Source organism: Herpailurus yagouaroundi, unplaced genomic scaffold (genome assembly GCF_014898765.1).
Source record: "Herpailurus yagouaroundi ecotype Mexico unplaced genomic scaffold, PumYag 159, whole genome shotgun sequence".
In the NCBI taxonomy this organism is placed as follows: Eukaryota; Metazoa; Chordata; class Mammalia; order Carnivora; family Felidae; genus Herpailurus; species Herpailurus yagouaroundi.
This window is the reverse complement of record NW_024412400.1, coordinates 30,031,049-30,052,912: the sequence shown is the minus strand read 5'-3', so window position 1 is coordinate 30,052,912 and position 21,864 is coordinate 30,031,049. Positions and strand designations below refer to the sequence as shown.

At 49.3% G+C, this 21,864-nt stretch overlaps 1 protein-coding gene across 1 annotated transcript in view; it reads left to right on the top strand.

Moving 5' to 3' along the window:
- Positions 1 to 21,864, top strand: part of RAB6B (RAB6B, member RAS oncogene family) — a 61,723-nt gene that overhangs the window by 16,918 nt on the left and 22,941 nt on the right. The window contains exon 2 of the mRNA XM_040480230.1: positions 10,985 to 11,043. Coding sequence (XP_040336164.1) covers positions 10,985 to 11,043 — 59 coding nt within the window. The remainder of the gene's footprint in view (positions 1 to 10,984; positions 11,044 to 21,864) is intronic.

The following is a 21,864-nucleotide window of genomic DNA, read 5'->3' as shown; positions in this document are numbered from 1 at the left end:
CCTGTCACCACTCCCACGCAACCAGTCCTTTGAGGACTTTAATTACATATATGTTAGTCCACTTGACATCATTCCACAGCTCACTGGGCTTCCAATCATTTATTTCTATTCTCTTTTTTTCTCTTTGTTTCATTTTAAATATCACTGTGTCTTTGTCTTTAAATTCACTGATCTTTTCTTCTGCAGTTAATCTGGGATTAATCTCTTGTTAATCCCATCCAGTGTATCCAGAAGTTTGATTTATGTCTTTTTAAATGTCTTCCACATCTCTGTTTAACTTTTTGAACATATGAAATGGAGTTATAAAAATTCTTTAATGTCTTTGCTGATTTGTCAAACTGTGTCAGTTTGGGGCTGATTTTCATTGTTTTTTTTTTTCCTCCTCATTAAGGATCTATTTTATTGGTTCTTTGCATGTCTAGTTATTTTTTATTGGGTGGTAGACATTTTGAATTTTGCCATGTTGTGTGTTGGATAGTTTTTGTATTCCTTTAAGTATTCTTAAGATTTGTTAGCTGGGACTGACGTGGTGCTTAGTCTGGTGCTAATTACCACCCACTATGGAGGTGTTCTTTGCATGCCTGGTAATTTTTTTCTTGAATGCTAGATATTGTGAGTTTTGCATGGTATGTATTGGATAGTTTTTGTGTTCCTATAAATATCCTTAAGATTTGTTAACTGGGATTGGAGTGGTGCTCACTAGAGTGGGGCTAATTATTGCCCACTACTGAGGCACAGCCCAGTGTCCCACAAATGATGAGGCTTTCTACTCTGACTGGTAGGAACAGGCACTATCCCCAGATCTGTGTGGATGCCAAACAGTTTCCTTTAATCCATATGGGTGGCTCTTTCCCTAGTCTTGGTAGTTTCCTTACACACATTTGCTGATGCATCATCAGCTGAATACTGAGAATGTTCTGGAGTTCCCTCTCTCTCTCCCTCTCTCCCTCTCTCTCAGTGTGTGTGTGTGTGTGTGTGTGTGTCTGTCTGTCTGTCTGTCTCCCTCCCTCCTCTCCAGCACTGTGTCCTGTGAACTCTAGCTGCATTGTTTTCAATGGACCCTAAGCACTGTCTCCTCAACTCAGGGAGTCCACCTGGCTCCACCCTCCATGTGCTATGGCCCAGAATATCCTCAGAGCAACAATTTGAGTTGTGGGGTTCACATACTTTGTTTTGTGTCTCTTAGGGTTTACTGTCCTTTATTGCTTACTATACAGTGTCTAGAAAATCATTGTTTCATATATTTTGTATGCATTTTAGTTGTTTCAAGTGAGAGTATAAATCTGGTCCCTGTTATTCCATCTTGATCATAAGCTTAAGTCCTGGACCTTGGTTTTTCATTTAATCATTTATTTGTAGGAAACACTGGTCTGGGCCCATGACTATGGACGGTGACTTGGGTAGGGGGTGTTATTGGGGCTGGTTAGCATCTTTGATTTTCATCAGTGATGGTCATCCAGTTGATTATATAAGTATGTAAATTTCTGCCTCATGATTTCTGCCCTCCAGACTCTTTTCAAGAACTTTATGCTGCCCAGCTCTTATAAAAAGCTCAGTATTGGGGTGCCTGGGTGGCTCAGTCGGTTAAGCATCAGATTCTTGATTTTGGCTCAGGTCATGATCTCACAGTTCATGGATTAGAGCCTCACATTGGTCTCTGCCAATGTGGAGCAGCGTGGAGCCTGCTTGAGATTCTCTCTCTCTGCCCCTCCCTCTCTTGTGTACATGTTTTCTCTCTAAATCAATGAACATTTTTTATTCTTAAAAAAGCTCAGTATTAGCAACTAGTTTGTTTTTTCTCGTGAGTGCTCTGAATCTTACAGTTGGTCATGGTTTTGGTTTTGGTTTTGGGTGTTTTTTGTTTTTTGGTTTGTTTTTTGTTGTTGTTTTGTTTGCTTGCTTGTTTTTGCTTTGACTGCCAGGGAGCTCAGATAATTTCTTAGTCTCACTTCCTGGCTGGGGTAAGATATCATAAGATGTATTTCTGTAAACAAACTCTTTACTCCAGCCTTCTCTTTTTAGCTTACTTATTTTTTGCCTTATATCTCTCTCAGAATTCTTAGTTAGAAACAAGAGACATCTGCTCTCACTATCCAGCTGATTTGAGCAAAGCCAACAGTAAATGTATTAGAGCAATGATTGGGAAGTTCAGAGTCTCTGGGAGGGTCAGAGAGCTAGGCCCAGAGCACCAGCCTGAGTCACACCAGGACTGGTCCAGGGGGAGACACGGTTCCTGTGCTGGATATGGGCAAGAGCTCTTGCTCAAACCCACATCAGGGCTACCTCTGTATGCAGACCCAGAGGGGGTCCCAGCCCCCCCGAGATTCATGTTGGTCATTTTTGGTGGAGTCTCATGTGAGGGTCCAATGGGAGAGCCTAGGTCATATGTCTATAACATGGCTGCAAGAGAGGCTCCTATACTGGGGGGGGGGGGGATGGCTTTGGACCTCCTCAAACATAGGAGGGGTATTCAAAAAGATTGGGAGGCTATTCAGTATTGCTATTGATACATAGCTATGATATCCTAATATTATTTTAAACAGTTATATTTTCAAAAGTAACCAGTAATCCTTTGGGAGGAAAAAAGGTGGGGGTGGTTAACCCCAGCTGTCATAAATGCAGGTACTCCTTGTATGTAACCAGTCACATGCCAGACAGCACAGACTCTCCCTCCATGCCAGCGCACCCTCACTGGCTCCAGGGCCCCTTGCCCCTCCTTACAGAGTAGACAGCCAGAGCACAGCCCCATTTTGGCCTCTCAGGGCTCCAGGCCACTTGGGGGTGGTTGTGGGGATGGGATGAAATGTTTGAAGGTTGGCAAAGCCCAAGGGCCAGAGGGATTCTGGCCAAGCAGGAAAGGAGCCCGTGTTAGTGCTTTCATCCAGCTGTATTTCAGGCTTGGTAAGCATTTGTCACCAGCTCCAAAGTAGAAGCAGGCCTTCAAAACCATCTAGCCCGACCTCATTGGAATAGTGACCTCTTAGTCTACTGAGTGGCAGAGCTGAGATGTATGTTGGTAGGGGAGGGAGGCAGTGGATGACACCCTGTGGCCCCTGACTCAGAGCAGACTTCCCTAAGATCACTGGGTTTGCACAGAGGGGATAGGGATGGGTGGAGGACAGTGGGGAAAGTGAGAGTGTCAGGAACAGGTCAGGTTCCCAACTGGAGCATGAGGAAGGGCTTCAGCCAGACCAGCCCCTAGCACTGTCCTGCCGACCCCTCCTCCCAATTCCTCCTCCCTCCTCTGTCTGTCTTCCCTGGGTCCCTCAGTGAGGCCCAGGTGGCTGAGCATCCTTTGTCAGAGGGAATTAACACACATAATTAAAGTGTCCAATGAAGAGCTTTGCATATTTCTTAATTACTGTCTGAGTCTTTGGGGGGACGGTTTGAAATGGGATTTTTCACGTTTCCTCATTTAGCCTACAGTGAGCCAGCTGGCCCCTCAGGGCTCCAGTAGGAGCTGGCAAAGCCCTGGTCTGGAGCTGCCTTTGTGAACACAGGGTGCAGGATCGGGTGTGGAGTGGGAAGCCTGGTCCCCAGCCTCCAGGCTTGTCAACCTTGCAGGAAGGATAGACCAGGCTTTTCTGTTTTGTAAAAATAGCACAGAAGGAAACAAGGATCAGACAGATGTAACTGGTGTCTCACCAGTTTCTCTCATCACCATAGGGCCCAGGAGCTGTGCATCCCATGGTCAGGACAAAATGGGGGACCTTATGGGCAGGGGGATTCAAGGGAATAGTGGAGTCCTCTCCCCAGGCCCCTGCAGAGCAGGGACAGTGGCCCAGATGGCCTTGCCTCCTTCCTAGCTGCAGGGCAAGGACTGCACCCTTTAGCAGTCAGGCCCTTCCCAGCATTCATACAGCTTTCCCCACTTGTGTTCTGGAAACTCAGCTGACAGAACATCTGAGTCAGCTGGGCCCACCCTAGGAACAGGTTATTATTGGCCTCAGCCTTGGGGATGCAGATTTGCCTTTTCAATCCCGAGGACCGCTTCTGACAGACAGCTGCAGACAGTCTCTGACCTGGGCCTGGCAGTGAGCCAAGGATGCAGAAGCCCTTTCCCTGGCGTGGGGACTGCTGTCCTAAAAACACAGGTATCAAAGAGATGGGTCTGCCAGGGTGGCCTAGAAATGGCAGGGGCTTCTTCCAGGTCTTTCCTGCCTCCCACTCTGGGCCTAGCTCTGTGAACCCAGGGAAGATCAGGCAGAACCCCACTGTCTGTCCAGCAGTGTCCTGTAGCTGGTGTGGGCGGTAAATGTGAATGTGTGGCCTAGAAAAGATTATGGACCAAGGTTCTGGCTTAATTCGCGAGAAGGCTACCGTGGGGGTGGTTCATGCTCTGCCAGGTCTTTCCAGACCTTCCAAATTCTCCAGCTAATTTCTTTTGCTCTGCCTCATGTTCTGCCCCATTTCTGGCCCTCACGGGATCTCTCCACCACACCCACATCTACCATGGACATGACAGGGAGGAGAGGGGTCCTTCATGGAGGAAGACAGTGTTAGACCAAGAGTCTGGGGGCTTATGGCCCACTCAACTATCATTCAGCCTGGGCACAAGCCAAACCCAGGAGTTCTCATAGGCACTGACCCCAGAGCCCTGGGAGACTTTGGCTTCACGTGGCAGCTCTATGCTCACGTCTCTAGCTCCATCCAGTCCCTCCCCTGGGGACTCTGTTCCCCCTGATGCCTCGTCCCCATCAATCAAGACCCAGCCCAAATGGCCACCTCCTTTAGGAGACCATTGCAGTTCTCCAGCAGAGCGGCCTTGCCTTTTCCTCGGCTCTCAGTAGCCCCTCCCAGGCTACTTCGTACTTTAGGTATCTGCACCTGAATGGCTCCACCACTGGAGCAAAGCTGCTGGGAAAAGCAGGGGTTCATCTGTTTTCTCGCTGTGAGTTCTGTGCCCAGCACGGGCCTGGCATAGAGTAAGCCCCCAGTGGGTGTTTGTTGACTGCATAGAGAGGCCTCTGCAGCTGTCTAGAAGCCACCCAAATGTACAAAAAGCTATTTATTTGGATCGGCCACTGAGATGGGGACTGCAGCCCATGGGAGGCTGGCTGGTGGAGTGCGGTGCAGGTGGGTGCTGGTAGCTAATTGTGAAGGGCCAGCATCCAGTCTACACTGCACTGGTGGAATTTCCAGGGTGTATGGGACTGAGCTCATCTAGATAGGCTTGCAAAACTCCTGGGCCAGCAGTCACACTCAGGTAAGAAAATCACTGTTTAATGATCATTGCAATAATGAAAAATAAGCTTAGATAATCATGGGATTGAAAAATTAGTATTAGTTCTTTTTTAATGGTTTCCTTTCTGAATTTAGTGCTGATATCTGTGCTTTGGTCTGACAGTTTTAAAGACCCCTTTTATGGATGACCTGAATCCAGGTGATTTTACTTACTTGGTGTTTGCTCCTCATCCAGTTTGCTTAGGGTTAAGGAATGGCTCCATCATCTGCTGGTCACAAAGCCAGGTGGCAGGGAGGTATCCGGGGCTCTCCTCTGCATCTGACCAGTCATTAGGTCCTGCCACCCCCAGCTCTGTTTCTCTCCAGTGTCACTGCCTCTGTTTTAACTGAGATCTGCTGTCCGTCACTGGACTGCTGCCCCCGGTCTGGCCCCTGTGAGCCGTTCTGCCCAAAGCAGCATAAGTTTTCTTCCTAAAGCACAGATCTCTTGCCTTCAAAGAGGTGGGTAGCCTGCCAAGGTGGCCTACTGCCACCTTGGTATAACGAGGTATAACATACCACCCCAAGTATGGGGTATAACATACTTGGTATAACAAACCACCCCAAGACTTAGTGGCATATGAAATGTGAATGTTTACTTTGCTCAGGAAACTATGGTTTGGGCAGATCCTGGCAGGGAAACTGTGTTTCTGTTTCACTGGGCATCAGTGGCTGGCTCCAAGGGTGAGGGCTGGAGTCATTGGAAGGCTCACTCACCCACAGGTCTGCTGTTGTCAGGTGGGTGTCTGTGTGGTCCTCCCTCATGTGGGCTGCCGTGGGTTTCCACACAGCATGGTGGCTGGTCCGAAGAGACAGCTTTCAGAGTGTGAGGGAGGGGAAGCGCTCCAGACAGAAGCTGTGCCACCTTTCCTAACCTAGCCTTGAGAGTCACACGGACATTTCTGCCATAGGCACAGGCTCACCCGGCTTTGCCCCTACACAGAGCATCAGTGGTACATGGTAAAAAGGGCATGTGGGATGGGGAATATGTGGTGGGCCATCATGGAAGTTAGGAAGTGTCACACTTGCTCCCCCCACCTGTCTACTTAAGACCCTTCAGGAATGGCCACCACCCTTGGGAGAGAATCCATGCTCCTTGGTGTGTTCCCTGCCCTTCTGGCCTTGCCTGTCTCTGCCTTCCCTTCGCTCCCTCCCTCCGTAGCTGGCCCCAGAGATGGATTTTGGTTGAAATCAACCCACTGGCCACATGGAACTTCCTTGAAGAGGCAATGGGTTCTTGAACTTCCTTGAACACTTACCCCTCTCCTCACACACTATTTGGGCTCCATTTTCTCTGTGACAGAGCTCAGATGTAGAGGCTCTGAATGTATCTACCCCATGGCTCCTGGACACACCTCCACTCCCCCTGGTAACCTGGCTTATTGCCTCCAGCCCCTTGTCATGAGCTTTCTGTCTCTGCCTCTGTGCCTTTGTTCACACTGTTCCCTCCACCTGGAACACCCACTCTCTCTCACCCTCACCCTTCCACAGCTGAATGAATGCCCTGCCTCCTCCTTGTGGTCTCCCCGACTGCCCAGCCACCTGGGCCCCTCCCTGCCTTTTGTGATCTCCTGCAGTGTCTCATGTGCAGTGTTGCACATGAAATATGACTGTGGTGTCAGATCTGGGTCTGTATGCCAGCTCTAGTGCTTGCCAGCTCTATTACCTTGGTGACAATTGCTCACTCGTTGGATTGGAATGAGGATAAAATGAGCGAACCCAAGTTAAGCACCCATTTCTTGTCTGGCACCAAGTAGAAGCCCAGTAATAGGGTTTCCTTCTTTCTAAAGCCTCTGGCAAATGCTCAGTAATGAATTTCCTCACCCTCATTTGGTTGAAAGATTGAAAATGCATCTCCCTGCTTAATCACATGGGACTAAACTACCAGAAGATGTTGCTGAGCCCTGAGCAGAGAGAAGAGCTCAGTAACAATACACCTGCTTATTTAATATAATCCTGCCAGTGGAGCTGAATCTTTGTCCTCAGAAAAAGCTCTGCTGCTGCAGTGGTGTCCAAGAGCTGCAGTCAGAAGGCATATGGGGCAGTGTGACCTTGAGAACAGAGCTGCGAGGCAAGGGCAGTTCCCAGAGGCCGCAGGGGCCGGTGGAGAGCAGGAGCTGGTCGGATGCACAATGCTGCTGCCCCTCTCAGGCCGCCCCCGGCTTTGGCCCAGTGGTAGTGCCCTGTCAGGTGATGGCTGCAGCTGTCTTGCCATCCTTCATGGGGAGACTGAGAGAACAGGATGGCCAAGGAGGTGGGTGGTGCAAGCTGTCCATCTGTCCATTCGCAGGTTCCCATACCTTTCACCCAGGGCAGTTGTGGAGGATCTGAGCCACATTATCCTGGCACCCGTGGACAGAGTATGGGTGGTCTTGGGGAAGCTCTGAGGCAGGGAAGGGTGGGGGAGCTTCTGCTCTGAGAAATGAGAAAGGCAGACCTAGAGGAATAGTAAGAAATTATTCCCCTTTGCAGCAAATCAGTAATGAACCCCTCATTCAGTCCAGGCTTCAGTTGGGGTGCTGGGCCTAGGTGTTCATGCCCGCTCACCCTCACATTCTGATCCCCTCCTTGTCCCCCTTACTTCCCAGTTTCTGACCTTCCAGATTGGGTCAAACACAGCCTCAGTGCAGAAAAGCTCCCCCCCCCCCCCCCCAGCTCTGTCTGGTCCCAAGGAAAAGGGCTTGGTGGGGCCATTTCCAGAGTTCCATGACATCCATAGTGGTGGCAGCAATGACCTGGCAAAATCCTGAGACCCATTGTGACCCCAAGATGCTGAGGAGGGTCAGGGATAGGAGCTCATTCCCTGGTCAGACTACCTCAGCCTGGTCCCACTTGGTCTGACCCTGACAGCAAATGGCTGTCAATTCATTTCCCCTTGTATAAAATGAGGATGATGTGAGCACCTGTTTCAGAGTTGAGCCCCCCCCCCCCCAAACCGTGTTAAGGGCTTCGTGCAGGGTTGCCGCAAGCACAGAACTCCTGAAAACTTGAGGTGGGTAGGGGTCTGGTCTCTCTTGTTCACTCACTGTTATCAGATAAATCTGCACCTGGCACAGCTCCTGGCATGTGCCTGGAACACACTCAGTAGATACAGGAGGCACGTGCTATCATGGTTGTTGTGGGAACACTCAGAAAGACCGGCAGGACCCCACACCTAAACGTTCCTCCTGCACAGCCCCAATAAACAATTTGTTGTCTTGGGGCTTTCCTCCACCTGGAAGTCACCCTGCGAGCCGGTTCTAATCCACTGCCAGTGGCTATTGTCTGGGGATGGGGTGGCTTGGCATTCGAAGCCCTTGCAGGGATTTCTAGGTTCTCAGCCCCTCTGAGGACCTCCTGCGGCGCTAGTTGCTTTTTGCCTTTCCACAGCCTCTTCCCTGTGTGCTCAGCTGCCCCGGGGAAACACCCCTTGCAGGGAGAGAACTGTATCTTCCTGCCTTCTCTCCACCCTGCTCTCTGATGCTCGCCCCTCCCCTCCCCCCCAGGTGTGAGATGGGATGTGTCACTACCTAGGGAAGTCACTAGCAAGTGAGCCCCAGATCCCCGTCTTCCAGGGGAGGCAGTAACCTTCCACCGTCTCTTGGAAAAGGAGGATGCTGCGTTCTCTTCCTCCTCTTTGATTTCATCTGCCTCTTGCTGGCTCAGGGTTTCACTCTGTGGTCCCCTTAGTATTTTGCAGCCAGGGCTTTCCATGGGGGAAGCCTCCACTTCTCACCTACATGTGAAAGTTAAGGGGAGATTTAATGCGATTGGAAAGCACTTAACAGATTAATACCTAACAGTTGTCAAGTAAGATTAGAAGAGATTGTGGGTGTGTTACTGCTCACCCCAGAGAGGTTCAGAATAGATATGTGGCTATTCTGATGCCAGCTCATACAGGACCTGGCACTACCAGGCAGAGCTGGCATCAGACCCCTGGTTTAAGGGCATGCCCCCAACGAGACTGCCCCACACTTGAGATGCCACCACGAGTGGACTCCCCCAGGACACCACACTTCTGATCAACAGGCTGCAAATTCGAGGGGCCTACATGACCCTCCTCAGGTTCCATAATTTACCACAACAACTCACAGAACTCATTGTGTTCTACTTATAATTCTGTTACAAAGGATCCAAATCAGAAATGGCCAAATGAAGAGACACGATGGGCAAGGTCAATCCAGTAGCCGTGGTAGTATTTTTTTAATCTGATATTCTGGAAATCGTCTCAATATCTCAGTTGCCTGCTGTCTGCTTCTACTTTTAAGCATTTCCTGTATGCCTGGCTGGCACTTTTATTTAATTCTTACCACTGCCCTTTGAAGTCTTTGAGGTTATTATACCCATTTTAAAATGCAGAACTGAGGTCCAGAGGAATGGTGACCACCTCAAAATGACAGGGCCAAACAGCAGCCCAGCTAGGATTGGAATTCAGCTAATCAGTTCTGAGTCAAAGATGGGGCCATCCCAGTTTGCCCCAAACAGTGTGTCAGATGTCCTTCCTGGCTAGAAGATGGTGGCCTTTCCCTTACAAATGTTGGCTGTTTGGAAGGTGGTTGCTCATCTCTTCTGTGGTGTATGACTAAGTCTTCAAAACCAGAGAAGGACCCTTCTCAGAGAAGCCAAGTAGGGCTGCCTTGCTCCATCTGGGCAGTGACCAGCCACCCCAGCAGGCCCAGCCTTGTGGACATCCCGTCCAAGAGTCAGGGAGAGGCAAGAGTCAGGGAGAGGGCAACCTTCAGGTGCTGGCTCTTTTGCTTTCCCTATCAGGGTTGCCTGTGTCTAGCAGTCCAGAGCAGGAGGGCCTCTGAGCCAAGCTCAGCTGGGCCGGTCCCCCTTGGAGATTCCCAGGCCCATGGCGGAGACTTGATGGGACAGTGTAGACAAGCACTCCATGCTGGGCCTGACCCAACAGTTGTTCCTTCGTCACCCTTCCTCCCCTCCCAGATAATTAGAAATGCTGCCTGCGATAGGCATTTGTGCCACTGCCAGGCCCCAGGGGACCTGCACAGGGTTAGGTCAGAAGCCAAACCCCACACAGTTTGGGAATTTAGCATTTGTGGAATTCCCAAGAGATGGCCTGGGTTCTCTCAGCCATACTGGTAGGTGGCTCTTGTTTGGGGTTTACTGCCCCTTAGAGGGCATTTGCAAATATGGAAGGCGGTCCCGTCAGCATTTACCTGGTAAGATCCAATGATGCTAAACATTCTGTGAGGAGATAGACTGTCAGGCACACACTACAAAAAAATAGTCCTGCCCTTGAGAGACACTGGAGGATAGCCCATTTACTTCCCCTGCACCCTGGTTCCTTGGAAAGCCACCTCCTTACTAGTCCCAGGCTGAGTGAATAGGGAAAAAAGAGTATGCCTCCCTCCCAGCCTGTGGCCGATGGCAAGTCAGTATTTCCAGGTGACCATGGGTCCATGCAAGAGGAGCATCTTGTCTTATGCACATACTTGCTCTGATTCTTCTATATGCTTCTTGCCTCACTCTTGGCTCTTGGGGGTCAGGGAAGACCTGGATGCGGGTGGTGAGAATTCTCCAGACTGGGGAGGCCTCTTGCTTGGTGCTGGCAAGTATTCCCCTATAACCTACCCAGTGTGGACTTGGCCACCTCACCTTAGGGTCCATCTCTGAGGGTCTGGCTCCTGCTTCTGTTTCTGAATTTCATCCTTCCTCTAGGCTTTTTTGTTTCCTTATTCGTTTTTTTCACATGATATGTGTTTGGAGGATTCTAGTTTGCATGCCACAGCTGAACCCCTTTCTTCTTGTTGTTTTGCAGTCGGGAAGACGTCTCTGATCACACGGTTCATGTACGACAGCTTCGACAACACGTACCAGGTGAGGTCCTGGGTTCCCCTGCCTCCCCCACCATGTCTGCAGCCATGACAGCAACCTAGAGACTATGCTGGCCTGTCTCCAGGGCTTGCTAATGCTGGCCAAGAGCAGCATGGTCCTGGGTCCCCTGGGCATCCGTTTTGCCTTGGCGGAGCTTCGTACTTGTGCACAAGCCCCAGCCCAGTAAAGACCCTGAGCCCTTCTGAAAATCCAAACCTTGGTAAAGGAAACATTTTCTAAAAACAGAGAGGACACATTTCAGTCTCTGTTCTCTTGCTCCCGGTGGGCAGGTCTAAACCATTATAGTGTGTGGTTACTTGGAGGGTCATCATGTAGAGGAGGATGGGTAGGCAAGATGTAAAATGAGGGAGATGAAACTGAAAGCAGTAGGATAACTTGTTTCTCGAGCATGGTGATGTTTGCTGGACACTTATGCACATGCACGTGCACACACATGGTTGCTGAGGCAATTCCTTCTTGGAGAGGCTGGTGTGATGGGCTTGTACTGCTGTATGAGGACAAGAGACAGACAGAGTGACCTCTTGGCTCCTGTCTCTAGAGGGTGGGCTGAAGTCAACTGGTGGCCTAGAGATGGCCACAGGTGGCCCAAAGACTGAGCTCCTGGGGGGTAAGTAACATTTCATTGTCCTGGCATTACTGGTGAGTCAGGAGGTTTGTGCAAATGAAATGAATTTCCCTTGCAACTGTAGCTTTTCACAAAAGGCACCAACTTCAATCATTTCAAATATTTTTTAAGGAAAAAAAAAGATACTTTCTTCCTTGACAAAGAGACAAATATTCTTCTAAACCAGTGGGTTCTGTAAGATACTAGTTCCAAGAGATTATTAGCTGGTGTTACTTGAGAAGAAAAGGTAGGGAGGGAAGGTCAGTGCTTGTACAAAGTTAAGGAGCACTGGTAAACAGAATTCAGTCAACTTTTCTACTGCAGGGCTTCTCAGGGCTTTTACTACATCAGTGTATGGTTTTGATTTGCTAACAGGAATATAGTGTACAGGATCTTCTGCACATATTTGATCACAGAATCCTTTTGTTCCTGAGTCCTCAGAGGACAAGCACTTATAGAACAAACTGGGGAGTGCTATGCTAAGAGGCCCCCCTTCCCTGGATTTACAGAGGATGCAGAGTATAGCTAACTGTGGATTACAGTTCCGTGTCTGCTCTGTAGTCTATCTTCCTCCCTCAGGACCAATCATCATCTTTGCCTCAAATACAGCCCCTCTCTCTGCCTCCTCTAATTCCCTGTCTTTTTCTCTCCTGTGTGTGAAATACCAGATAACCAGTGGCCTTGGGAAGAGTTGATCGAAGGGTGAGAAGATGAGGCCCTGGGAGAGGGGCCCTGAGTACTCTGCACAACCCTGAGCACGGGCTATGGAATATCTTGGCCACACTTTATCTTCGTTGTGTGCTTTCCAGGCCAGGGCTTTGTACTACTGCAGGCTTGCCAGAGACCTCCTCCCCATAAGGGAGTTCTACCACGTTAGTCTTTGTTTGAGATTACAGTTCTAACAGACTTCAGTTCTGAAGTCTGACTTGGTATTCGTGTGTGTGTGTGTGTGTGTGTGTGTGTGTGTGTGTGTGTGTGATATGAATGATCTCACAGATACTATCTTGATTGATTTTTGAAAAATACTGAGTTATTTATAATGCCTCTTATTGGTGTCCCATTGAAAACAATGGGACTTTGGGCTGGCTACTGTTCTTGGCAGTAGGTGGCAGCAGATATGGCCCTAGGGCCTGTGCAGTGAAGAGTGATTCTCATGGGCATGGATCAAAGTCTCATGTCCTTTGAGTTTCTTGGAATCTCCTCCTTCGTCTCCAGGGTCCTCTTGTATTGCTTATTGCTAGCCCTGCATCCTGTGGTCCAGCAGGCCTCTCTGCTAGCTGCTCCCCACCTAGGCGACAGTCATGCCTCCACACTTGGGCTCATGGTGTCACCTCTGCTGGAATGACCTTCCCTCTCCTCTTCTCTGCTATGAAAAATTCTTCTGACTCATTGAGACTCAGAGCACATGTTTGCTCTGTAGGTGGGGCCTTCCCTGTGTTCTGTACCACGGCCCCCCTCCACCCTAGCACGTTGTCCTCAGGACTCCTTTAGCTCACGGCCTATGTGCTCTGGCTCCTTGGACGGGCTCTGAGTCTGAGGAGCCAGGATCCCTCAGATCCACCGCTGCATTTGTAGGCCTGCACAAGGCCTGGCCATAGCTGGTGTCAAGTACCTACTGGTACCAAATTGGCTTGGAAAGGGCTTGGTTTTTGGACCCCATCGGGCCAAGAGGCCACAGAGGCCAGATGTCTTGGTGAGCAGGGGAGAAAGCGCAAAGGGAAGCAAGACCTTCCGGATGGTGAGCTTTTTTGACTTTGTTATTGCAGGAGATAGAATGTCTTTCCCAGTGCTCTTTAAAATGGTAATTAGGCTGGGAGGCCAGGGATCCAATTCTGTGCATACACAGGCCATTTTAATGAACTCTCTGGAGAAAGAGAGGGGGAAATGGTACTGTTCATTTTGTTTTTCTTAACATGGTGGCAGAGACATTTGGGAAGTAGACAAGATCCTCAAGGGCTCTGGGGGATGTTGGTTGTCCCTGACCACTCCCTGCCAACCCCCCCAAACATCCTCTCCATCCGCCCCCACCATTAGCTGAGACACTCAGTTCCCAGGACAGAATCGTCCCTCCCTCCCATCCTTTTGCCTGCCTCTGGCTCTGTGTCTCATCCCTTCCCTTCCCCCATTCACTCATTCTGACAACAGATGTTTGTCAAGTACCTCATCTGTGTTGGAGGGACAATAGGAGAAAACAGTCTGGCTGCAGAATCTGGCCCTGCCCTCAGCTGGGGCATGGAGGGCAGAGGGGTTCAATCTCATCCTGGGTGGCAGTGAGCCCTCCCTTGGTCTGGGGCTGAACAAGCCTGAGGCCCTGAGGGGCTGGCGTGAGGTCCCTTGAGGACCCTGATGGGCCCCCTGTCATGGCCGTACATTAGCATCACCTACTGGGGAGATGGCCTGGAGTTTCACAAGCTGGCTCAGGCAGTAGCATTCTTTTAATTCTCTGAGGTGATTGAGATGAACGTCTAGCCGAGGCCAGAGCCAGTGGCCCGTCCCTAGATCTCCCACCACAGCACAAGTTAGGAGACCGCTGACCTACTGGGCTGCTCCCGGGAGAGGACCCCGACCTGCTGGAGCTTACTCAGCTGCTTCGGGAGTGGAGGGCCATTTCTGAAATATTGGACAGTTTGCCTGTCCTGGGTCACTCCCGGGATCCCATGGAGCCCCTGGGGGAAGGAACAGAACAGCTGTGTCCACTGTGCCAGCACAGGCCAAGGGGTTGCCCCGAGGAACCCTTACCCCCTCAGTGACCAGACCAGACTGTCATTCCTGGCCGCTCTGCCCTGAGGCTTTCGTCTTCCCTCTGGGCTCTGAATTCATTTCCTGGGGCTGCCATAGCAAATTATCACAAACAAGCAGTTTTAAACAACAGAATTTATTCTCTCACAATTCTAAAGGCCAGAAGTCTAGGATCCAGATGTGGCCGAGCCATGCTCCCTCTAAGGGCTCTGGGAGAAAATTCTTCCTTACATCCCCTGGCTCTTGGTGGTGGCAGGGCTCCTCGCCTCCTCGTCCCTTCACCTCCTCACCCTGGGGCTGCACCTCCTCGTCCTCTCACCTCCTCCCCGTGGGGCTGCATAGCCCCAGTCTCTGCCTTCATCTTCATGTGGCCTTCTCCTCTCGGGGTCTCTGTGTGTCCTCTCCTCTTCTTGTAGGGACCCCAGTCATTAGACTTAGGGACCTACCCTAAATGCAGGATGAGTTTTCATCTTGCAAAGACCCTATTTCCAAATAAGGTCACATTCTGAAGTTCCAGGTGGATATGAATTTGGTCGGGGGCGGGGGCATTCTTCAACCCCCTACGGCACCTCCCACTCTGATCCCACTGGAGACCAGTCCTTCTGGCCTTGGGCCTCAGAACCATCAGACGAGGTAGTTATCAGTGGGCACCAAAGGCTTCCTGGAGGAGAGGGCGGGAGGATTTAACTGTAGCTGCACTGGAGGGAGGGATGGTGACTTAGAGGAAGGATGACGTCTGTGGAAGTCCAGAGTGTAACGTCCAGCACTGCATGTGTGTGGTGGGGGGGGGGGTCTGCCTGTTGCAGTGGAGGGTAAGCGTGGGGCCTTTGGATGGATTATTGGCAGGCTGCATTTTGATCAAGTTCATGGGTCTTTCCCCTTTTGCCTTCTTGGGTACTCTGCTCCTTCCTTCATCATATACATGTATGTATGTGTGTATGTATGTAATGTACATATATATGAAATTATATTTTGCAACTGTTGTACATAATCCAGACTAGATTCACTATTATATATTTATTATTATTATGTTTGTTTTTCTCTTGATTTTAAAAGACATTAAAATTTAAAAGTTAGAAAATATTTTCATGGCCCCCTGAAAGTACCACAGGCTCCAGGCTCTGAGCCTGCCATACCTTGTGGATAAGTGGGCCCAGAGGGTTGGCACTGGAAAGCCCTGGATGCTCAGAGGGGCTTGGTCTCGTGGGGCAGGAAACGCAGGGCTGTTGAGGGTTCCTTCTGTGGGTACTGATGGGATCAAAGGCATCTGTTTGTAGGAGACGCAGGTGGAGCACTGCGTTGGGGCAGGGGTGACGGCTGTAGGTGGGGTGCACACAGACCTGGATGCAGCTGTGTGTGGAAGGGCGGGGCAGGGGAGGGAGGAGTGTCACTGAGCATTTATGCAGGGCTGTGTGGGAGGTGAGTGAAGGGCCTGGGCCTAGGACAGAGACACCATAGGGCAGTGGAAAGGATGAGTGAACAGAGTGGATCTGTGGGGTACAGAGGAGGGAGAGGCCTGAGTGGGCCCTGGGTTTCTGTCCAGACACCCTGGAAGACTATCAGTGTCATCAACACACACACAAAATGAAGAGTCAAGTGGGAAGTAATGATGGAACAGCCAAGTGAAGGCGTTTGAAACTGTTACATGGGGTAGCCCCTCGACTGGTTGCACAAAATCTGGATTCCTGAAGCTCTAAGAACTAATGAGTCTTCTGGGTTGGAGTGTGGGAAGGAGGTGGAGGACCAGAAGGAGGGGCCCTTTTCCATAGAATCTAAGATGCCACATGTCTCCGTGTGGCAGCCGGGGGAGACAGGGATAGGCTCTTCTGCCCCTGGTAGAGGGGGTCAGAGTGAGGTCACACACCAAGGAGAAAGGATTCAGCATGTTCCGTTCTATCTCAGCTCTCTTTCTCTTTCAAAATGATGTACATGCAGAGGCGGCCTGGGTTCAAATCTCAGGCCTGTCACTTAGATTACAGACCCTGGACCAGCATCCCAGTTGCATTTTCTTTTAACCTGGAAATTATTTGGGTAGGCCTTAACCCCTATATCACCTAGACCAGTTGCCTCAATTTTTAGCAGTAAGAATGAGGTTAATTTGTATTTAGACCATAGCTCACCTCGGTCTTAAAGTCTAGATGATGGCAAATCATTGGCCAAAAATACTGTTGACATAGATGTGCATTAGGATATACTATAGAGAGAAGCAGACCAGGATAAAACCTGGAAGACAACAACCTGCCACTAGCTCGGTCGATAGTGATGGAATGGAGCTAACAAGAGTGTGCTACCAAAGCGTCCGGCTGGAAACTGTGGGCCTCCCAACCACCCCTGCGTTTGCACCTGGGCAGTGCTAGCCAGCTCCGCCAGATGACTCTGTGCTTCTAGCAGAAGACTGAACTTTAGTCCTCATGTAACTCTAGCAACACGATGATTTTATTACATTAATAGAGTGGAGTTCAATCTTTGCAGACATCAAGCTCTGTGGCCAACCTGTGAGGTGACGGGCTTCCGTAGTAAAATCCCCCTGAATGCCAGGAAGCTTGGCAAGACGCCCCTGCCCTCAGAGACCCACTGGGGCACCAGCATTCATCCAGGTGCTTCCTCTGGAAATTATCTGGTTCTGGACTGAGGGCAGACTTGTCCTTGTGCTAACATCTTTTCATTCCCTCCCTCCTCTCCTCTGCCCTCTTCTCCCTCTCCTTTGTGAAGCATGTACGAATTAGCAGTGTGGTCACCTTCTGGTACAGAAGGCTGACAAGTGGTGGCTTCAGAAGAAGGGTTGAGGTTTTCCAGGTGCAGGCAGTCACGGTGGGACTTCAGGTGGCACAGCTGCACAGTGATGCTGTCGGCTCCCGGGCTCTTGCTCTCGCTCTGTTCCTCCTTCTGGTGTGTGGGTTCTTATCTGCAGGCAGGCTGGCTGTTGCTGCTCCAGACATCACTTCTGCATTCAAGGCAGAAAAAGAAAGCAAGAGCTTCCCTAGAATCCCCTCCCCTCCCCTCCAGCAGACTGTGGCTAGAATTGGGTCATCCGATGATCATCCTTAGCCTCTGGAGAGGCTGGGAAAGCAGAATTTCACTTTTACAGTTTTCAGGCAAACAAGGGAGTAAGAGGTGGTCAGTGGGTAGTGGGTGAGTCCATCAGCAGCATCTGCTATGTTTCATAAGTTTAAAGGGACTCATGATGTGGTTCTCTGTCCCCAGATGTCTGTAGTCTGTCCCGTTCACTTTGTAGGATTCCCCTCAGTGGCTCTTAGACACCCTCAAAAGTCCACCACTTGGGGCATCTTTCACCCTGTTAAGAAGAGGCCTTTTGTACTTGGATCCTTTCAAGGCCCTTCAGGAAGCCTCCCAGGGAGCATCAGGCCACATATCTATGGGCCTCTGCATGGCTTTTGAAGGGATTGACTGATTTTGATGAAATTTAACCCCTTATTTAAACTTGCAAGGTACATACTGTTTGCTTGATGTTCCAGACCACAGGAGATAAAAAAGCAATGGATAGATATTTAAACTGGGTGGTGGCAAGCCGAAGCCACTCTCCACTGGGAGGGAAGTGGCCACCAGGACTGTGTAGACTTCGAGGCTGAAGTACTAAAAGCACCCAGGTACCTGCACTGTGGCCTCCCGAGTCAGCATCCCCTCCCCCAGAGCTCATTGCCAAGCTGCTGGCAGGGACAGACCCTGCCCAGCATGTTTTCCAGAGGCTACCGCCTCCTTCCCCCACAGCGCCCACTTGCCAGCCTGAATCCTTAAGTTTTGCCAACCTCATTTGCATGCTAATTTGCATGAGTCTACCCTCTACTCTCATCTGATGGTTGGTGCAGAGCACCACAAACAGCAGCTTCATTGTCAAGGGCTTGTCATGCCCAGCTGCTTTCTGCCACTTATGGATGCTTCCCCAGCCATGGGCCAAGGCCTGGCCAAGGCTAGTAAAAGGCACACATACACTCCTTTTCGTGATTTCTCTTCCCGAGAAGAGTCTTGAGTCAATTTATGCAAATCACCATGCAAATTTCCACTGCAGACTTTATTACTGTCTTGTCAGAATGTGGATGGATGCAAAATTATATTTCATAATAAATGCACATAGCAAAAAAAATTTCAACAAGTGCCTCAGGAAACATCTTCTTTGGGGATCCAATGGGCCAATGGCTCTTTTGTGCAGAGGGAGGCGTGTAATGTACTGTCAGTCTGTGCTTTGTGTCTGAGCCCCTGTTGACACTGTGTAATACCACCTTCTGAAGAAGATGAATGTGGATGTGGCTGGGAAGTCTGTGTTTGTTAAGATTCCTCAGAGTTTGCATAAAATGAAATGCCTGCCATTTTTCATAAGCAGTGCTGTTTGTAAGCACATTATTAAAGGAATAAATAGCAGAGTGTAGAGTGCAGCCTGGCCTCCTGGGAGGGGCATCAGGCAGTACAGGAGGCTTGTGCAGCACAACTTAGGAGCAGGGGGGGTATCATGGGGATCATGGACTGGCCGGAGGGCCCCCAAAGTCAAGTCTGCCGCTCATGTGTCTTGATATCCTCTTTACATTCCTATGATGTAGTTACAGGCAGGAATAAATTTACTTGTAAAAGGAAATGAAGTACAGAGAATGAGTACTTTGATTCAGACTTCATGCCAAGCTAGAAGAGGGATGTGGTCTCCTTTAGAACCCGGTTAACCTTTCCTGAAGCCCTGGGAACACTAGTTTATTAATAAGGGATGTTAACAGGGATTATAAACACAAAGTTTCCTAGAGCAAGGAAGCTTGGGAACATTGGGTTCCATGAAATTATTCATGTTTTTTAGTGCAGTACTTCTCAGAGCCTTTACTGTGCCAGTATGTTTTCTGGCTCTCCACTAGGAGCTAGAACATGCAGCCTTTCTCAGAAACACTTGATTACAGTTTACCTTTATCCTGTAGATTGCTTCATGGGGATGTATTTCACATAAACAGTCTGAGAAACATGTTGGACGGTCTTCTTTGGGGTGGGTTTCTACAGTTTCTCTTGAAAATCCCCCAGTCAGTTGGTCAGTCCTCATTTTTGTTGATGCAGGGTACCTTCATGTGGTCTAACTCCTGTGATCTGCAGTCTTTGAAGTAAGCTATGACTATCCCTATTTCAGAGAGGAGAAGCTCCCTATCCATTGTTCTTTGGAACCCATCAGAGTACTCAGACCTTGCCAAAGCACTGGCAGAGGTCACTGAAAACAACACGTGACCATCCAGGTCCATTTGATGATGGTAGGGCACTTTGCTAGTGGCATGCCAAATCTTCTGGGACTGACCATGTCAGCATCGGGAGACATTGAAGGAAGCCTACGTTTGCTGGCAGAAACCTGCCCTTCCCTCCTGGTCACCTCAGCCTCTTAGCCTTCTGGCATGGCCAGAGCTATGTGCATATCATGGATTTGGGCTTTATCTCCCTACCCCACACTCACCCACACAAGCATAGTATACCCACTCCTACCCACATACACATACTTGTACGTGCAAATGAATACGTAGCTGCATCACGTGTGTATGTCTTCACTTGTCCATGGGTCCACCCCACACAGTCATACACATGTTCCCATCAACACACACACACACACACACACCTTTGTGACACGTGCTGGCCTTCAAGAGGGAGAGTGGGTTGTGGCAGGTACCAGGGAGTCCCCGAGGTTTCTGGGGCCTTTTGTGGGAGGGGGTGTCCTGCCTGGGTGGCTAGTTGTTCTTTTTGCTTGGTGTCCCCATATTATCCTGTCAGATAATTTCTGTTGATGTGTTTTCAGATTTGCTGTTTCATCTTTTGTTAAGCCCGTCAGTGATTTAAAAATTTCCGTTCTAAGTTTGGTTCTTCTTTCTAGTTTCTCTTTCTCTGCTGAGATTTTTTAAATCTGTGCCTTCATTATGAGCATATTTTTCTTTATATATTTGAGCATTATTATGCTATATCATATCATATATCATATCATATCATATATCATATTAAACTGCTTGCTACTTTCAGTGTCTGGGTCACCTCAAGGTTGGTCTCCCTTTTTTTTTCTAGAGTATGGCTTTTACTTCATATGCTGAGCGATTTAAGGTTTATCCCACACATTGTGATTAAGACTGTGAATTCTCTTTGTCCCTTTGGAAGAGTATTGGTTGGACCCAGATTCTCTGTTCTGTTCCCTGTGGTCGGCAGCAAATTAAAGTTCTTTTCAGGTTCGTTGGTTTGGTTTGCTTTGGTTTTCAGTTTTAGGTAGACTGCTTGGCAGAAACCTGCCCTTCCCTCCTGGTCACCTGCTTGGGTCGGTCAGAGATTTGGGAAGCTTTAATTTGTAGAATTTGGGGTGCCCTTCCTGTAGCTATCTCACGTTTAGGATTTTTCACACTTTCTGGCTATTGGGGTAGCTTTGGGATCTGACTTATTTTTCAGACAGGAAGACTGTGGGTTTCTTGCCAAATTTTAGCCACCCCTGATCTCCAGCCAGGGCTGCCCTCAGTCATAAAAACGAGAACCTCACTCAGGGCTGTTCCATTTTTTAAAAGTTGACATCCCTCCAGTTTCTGCCTGCTTTTGGTTACTTTCCAGTGCTTTCAGATAGTTGTTTTATTTTGTTAAGAGTTCGTAATAGTAATCTGCAAGAGGTTGGTCTGATAGGGACTCTGCTGTTAAGGAAATCAGAACTGGGGCACCTGGGTGACTCAGTCAGTTGAGCATCCAACAGTTTATTTCAGCTCAGGTCATGATTCCAGGGTGATGGGATCGAGCCCCGTGTGGAGCTCTGTGCAGAGTGTGGAACCTGCTTAAGATTCTTTCTCTCTCTCTTCCTCTATCCCTTTCCCACACAAGCATTCTCCCTCTTTCTCTCTCTAAAATAAAAAAATAAAAAAATAAAAAAAAAAGGAAATCCAAACTCTCCCATTCCCTCCATCTGGGCTTTTTTCCTCACACTTCCAATCCTCCACTACACCCCCATTTCCACCTGCTGGGAAGTTAGTATTCACTGGAGGGCTTGCAAGAAATCAATTAGAAACAGGGTTCCCCTCCTCTTAGAGTCCTTCTCACTATTCTTGTCTTTTCCATCCATCAAAAACCATACTTCTGTATGATAATCTTAGCTCCTCTACAAGGTTGGAAGTTCAGGGCTGAATCTGAAACTCTGACTAGGCATTAACCATGTGGAAGAGCATTCCAGGGGAGGGACCAGCTCCTCATGGGCAGGGACAAGGGCTTGTTCTGCTCAGTGACTAACACATAGTAGGCATTTGAGGATGTGGAAGTGAATGAGTATTAATTACTTACGGCATTTTCCAGAAAGGGACTGCCCAGGGAAGACCGTATCTAACTTCTCCTTGCAGATCTGGCCGGAGAGAGATGGGCTCCAGCTGGCAGTGCTGTGGGGCCAACTGCTTGTGCCTCATGTCTGGGAAAATAGATGATGCCAAGGAGCTAGAAATTTCCTGGTAACCAAGGCCCAGCCAAAGCCATCTGAA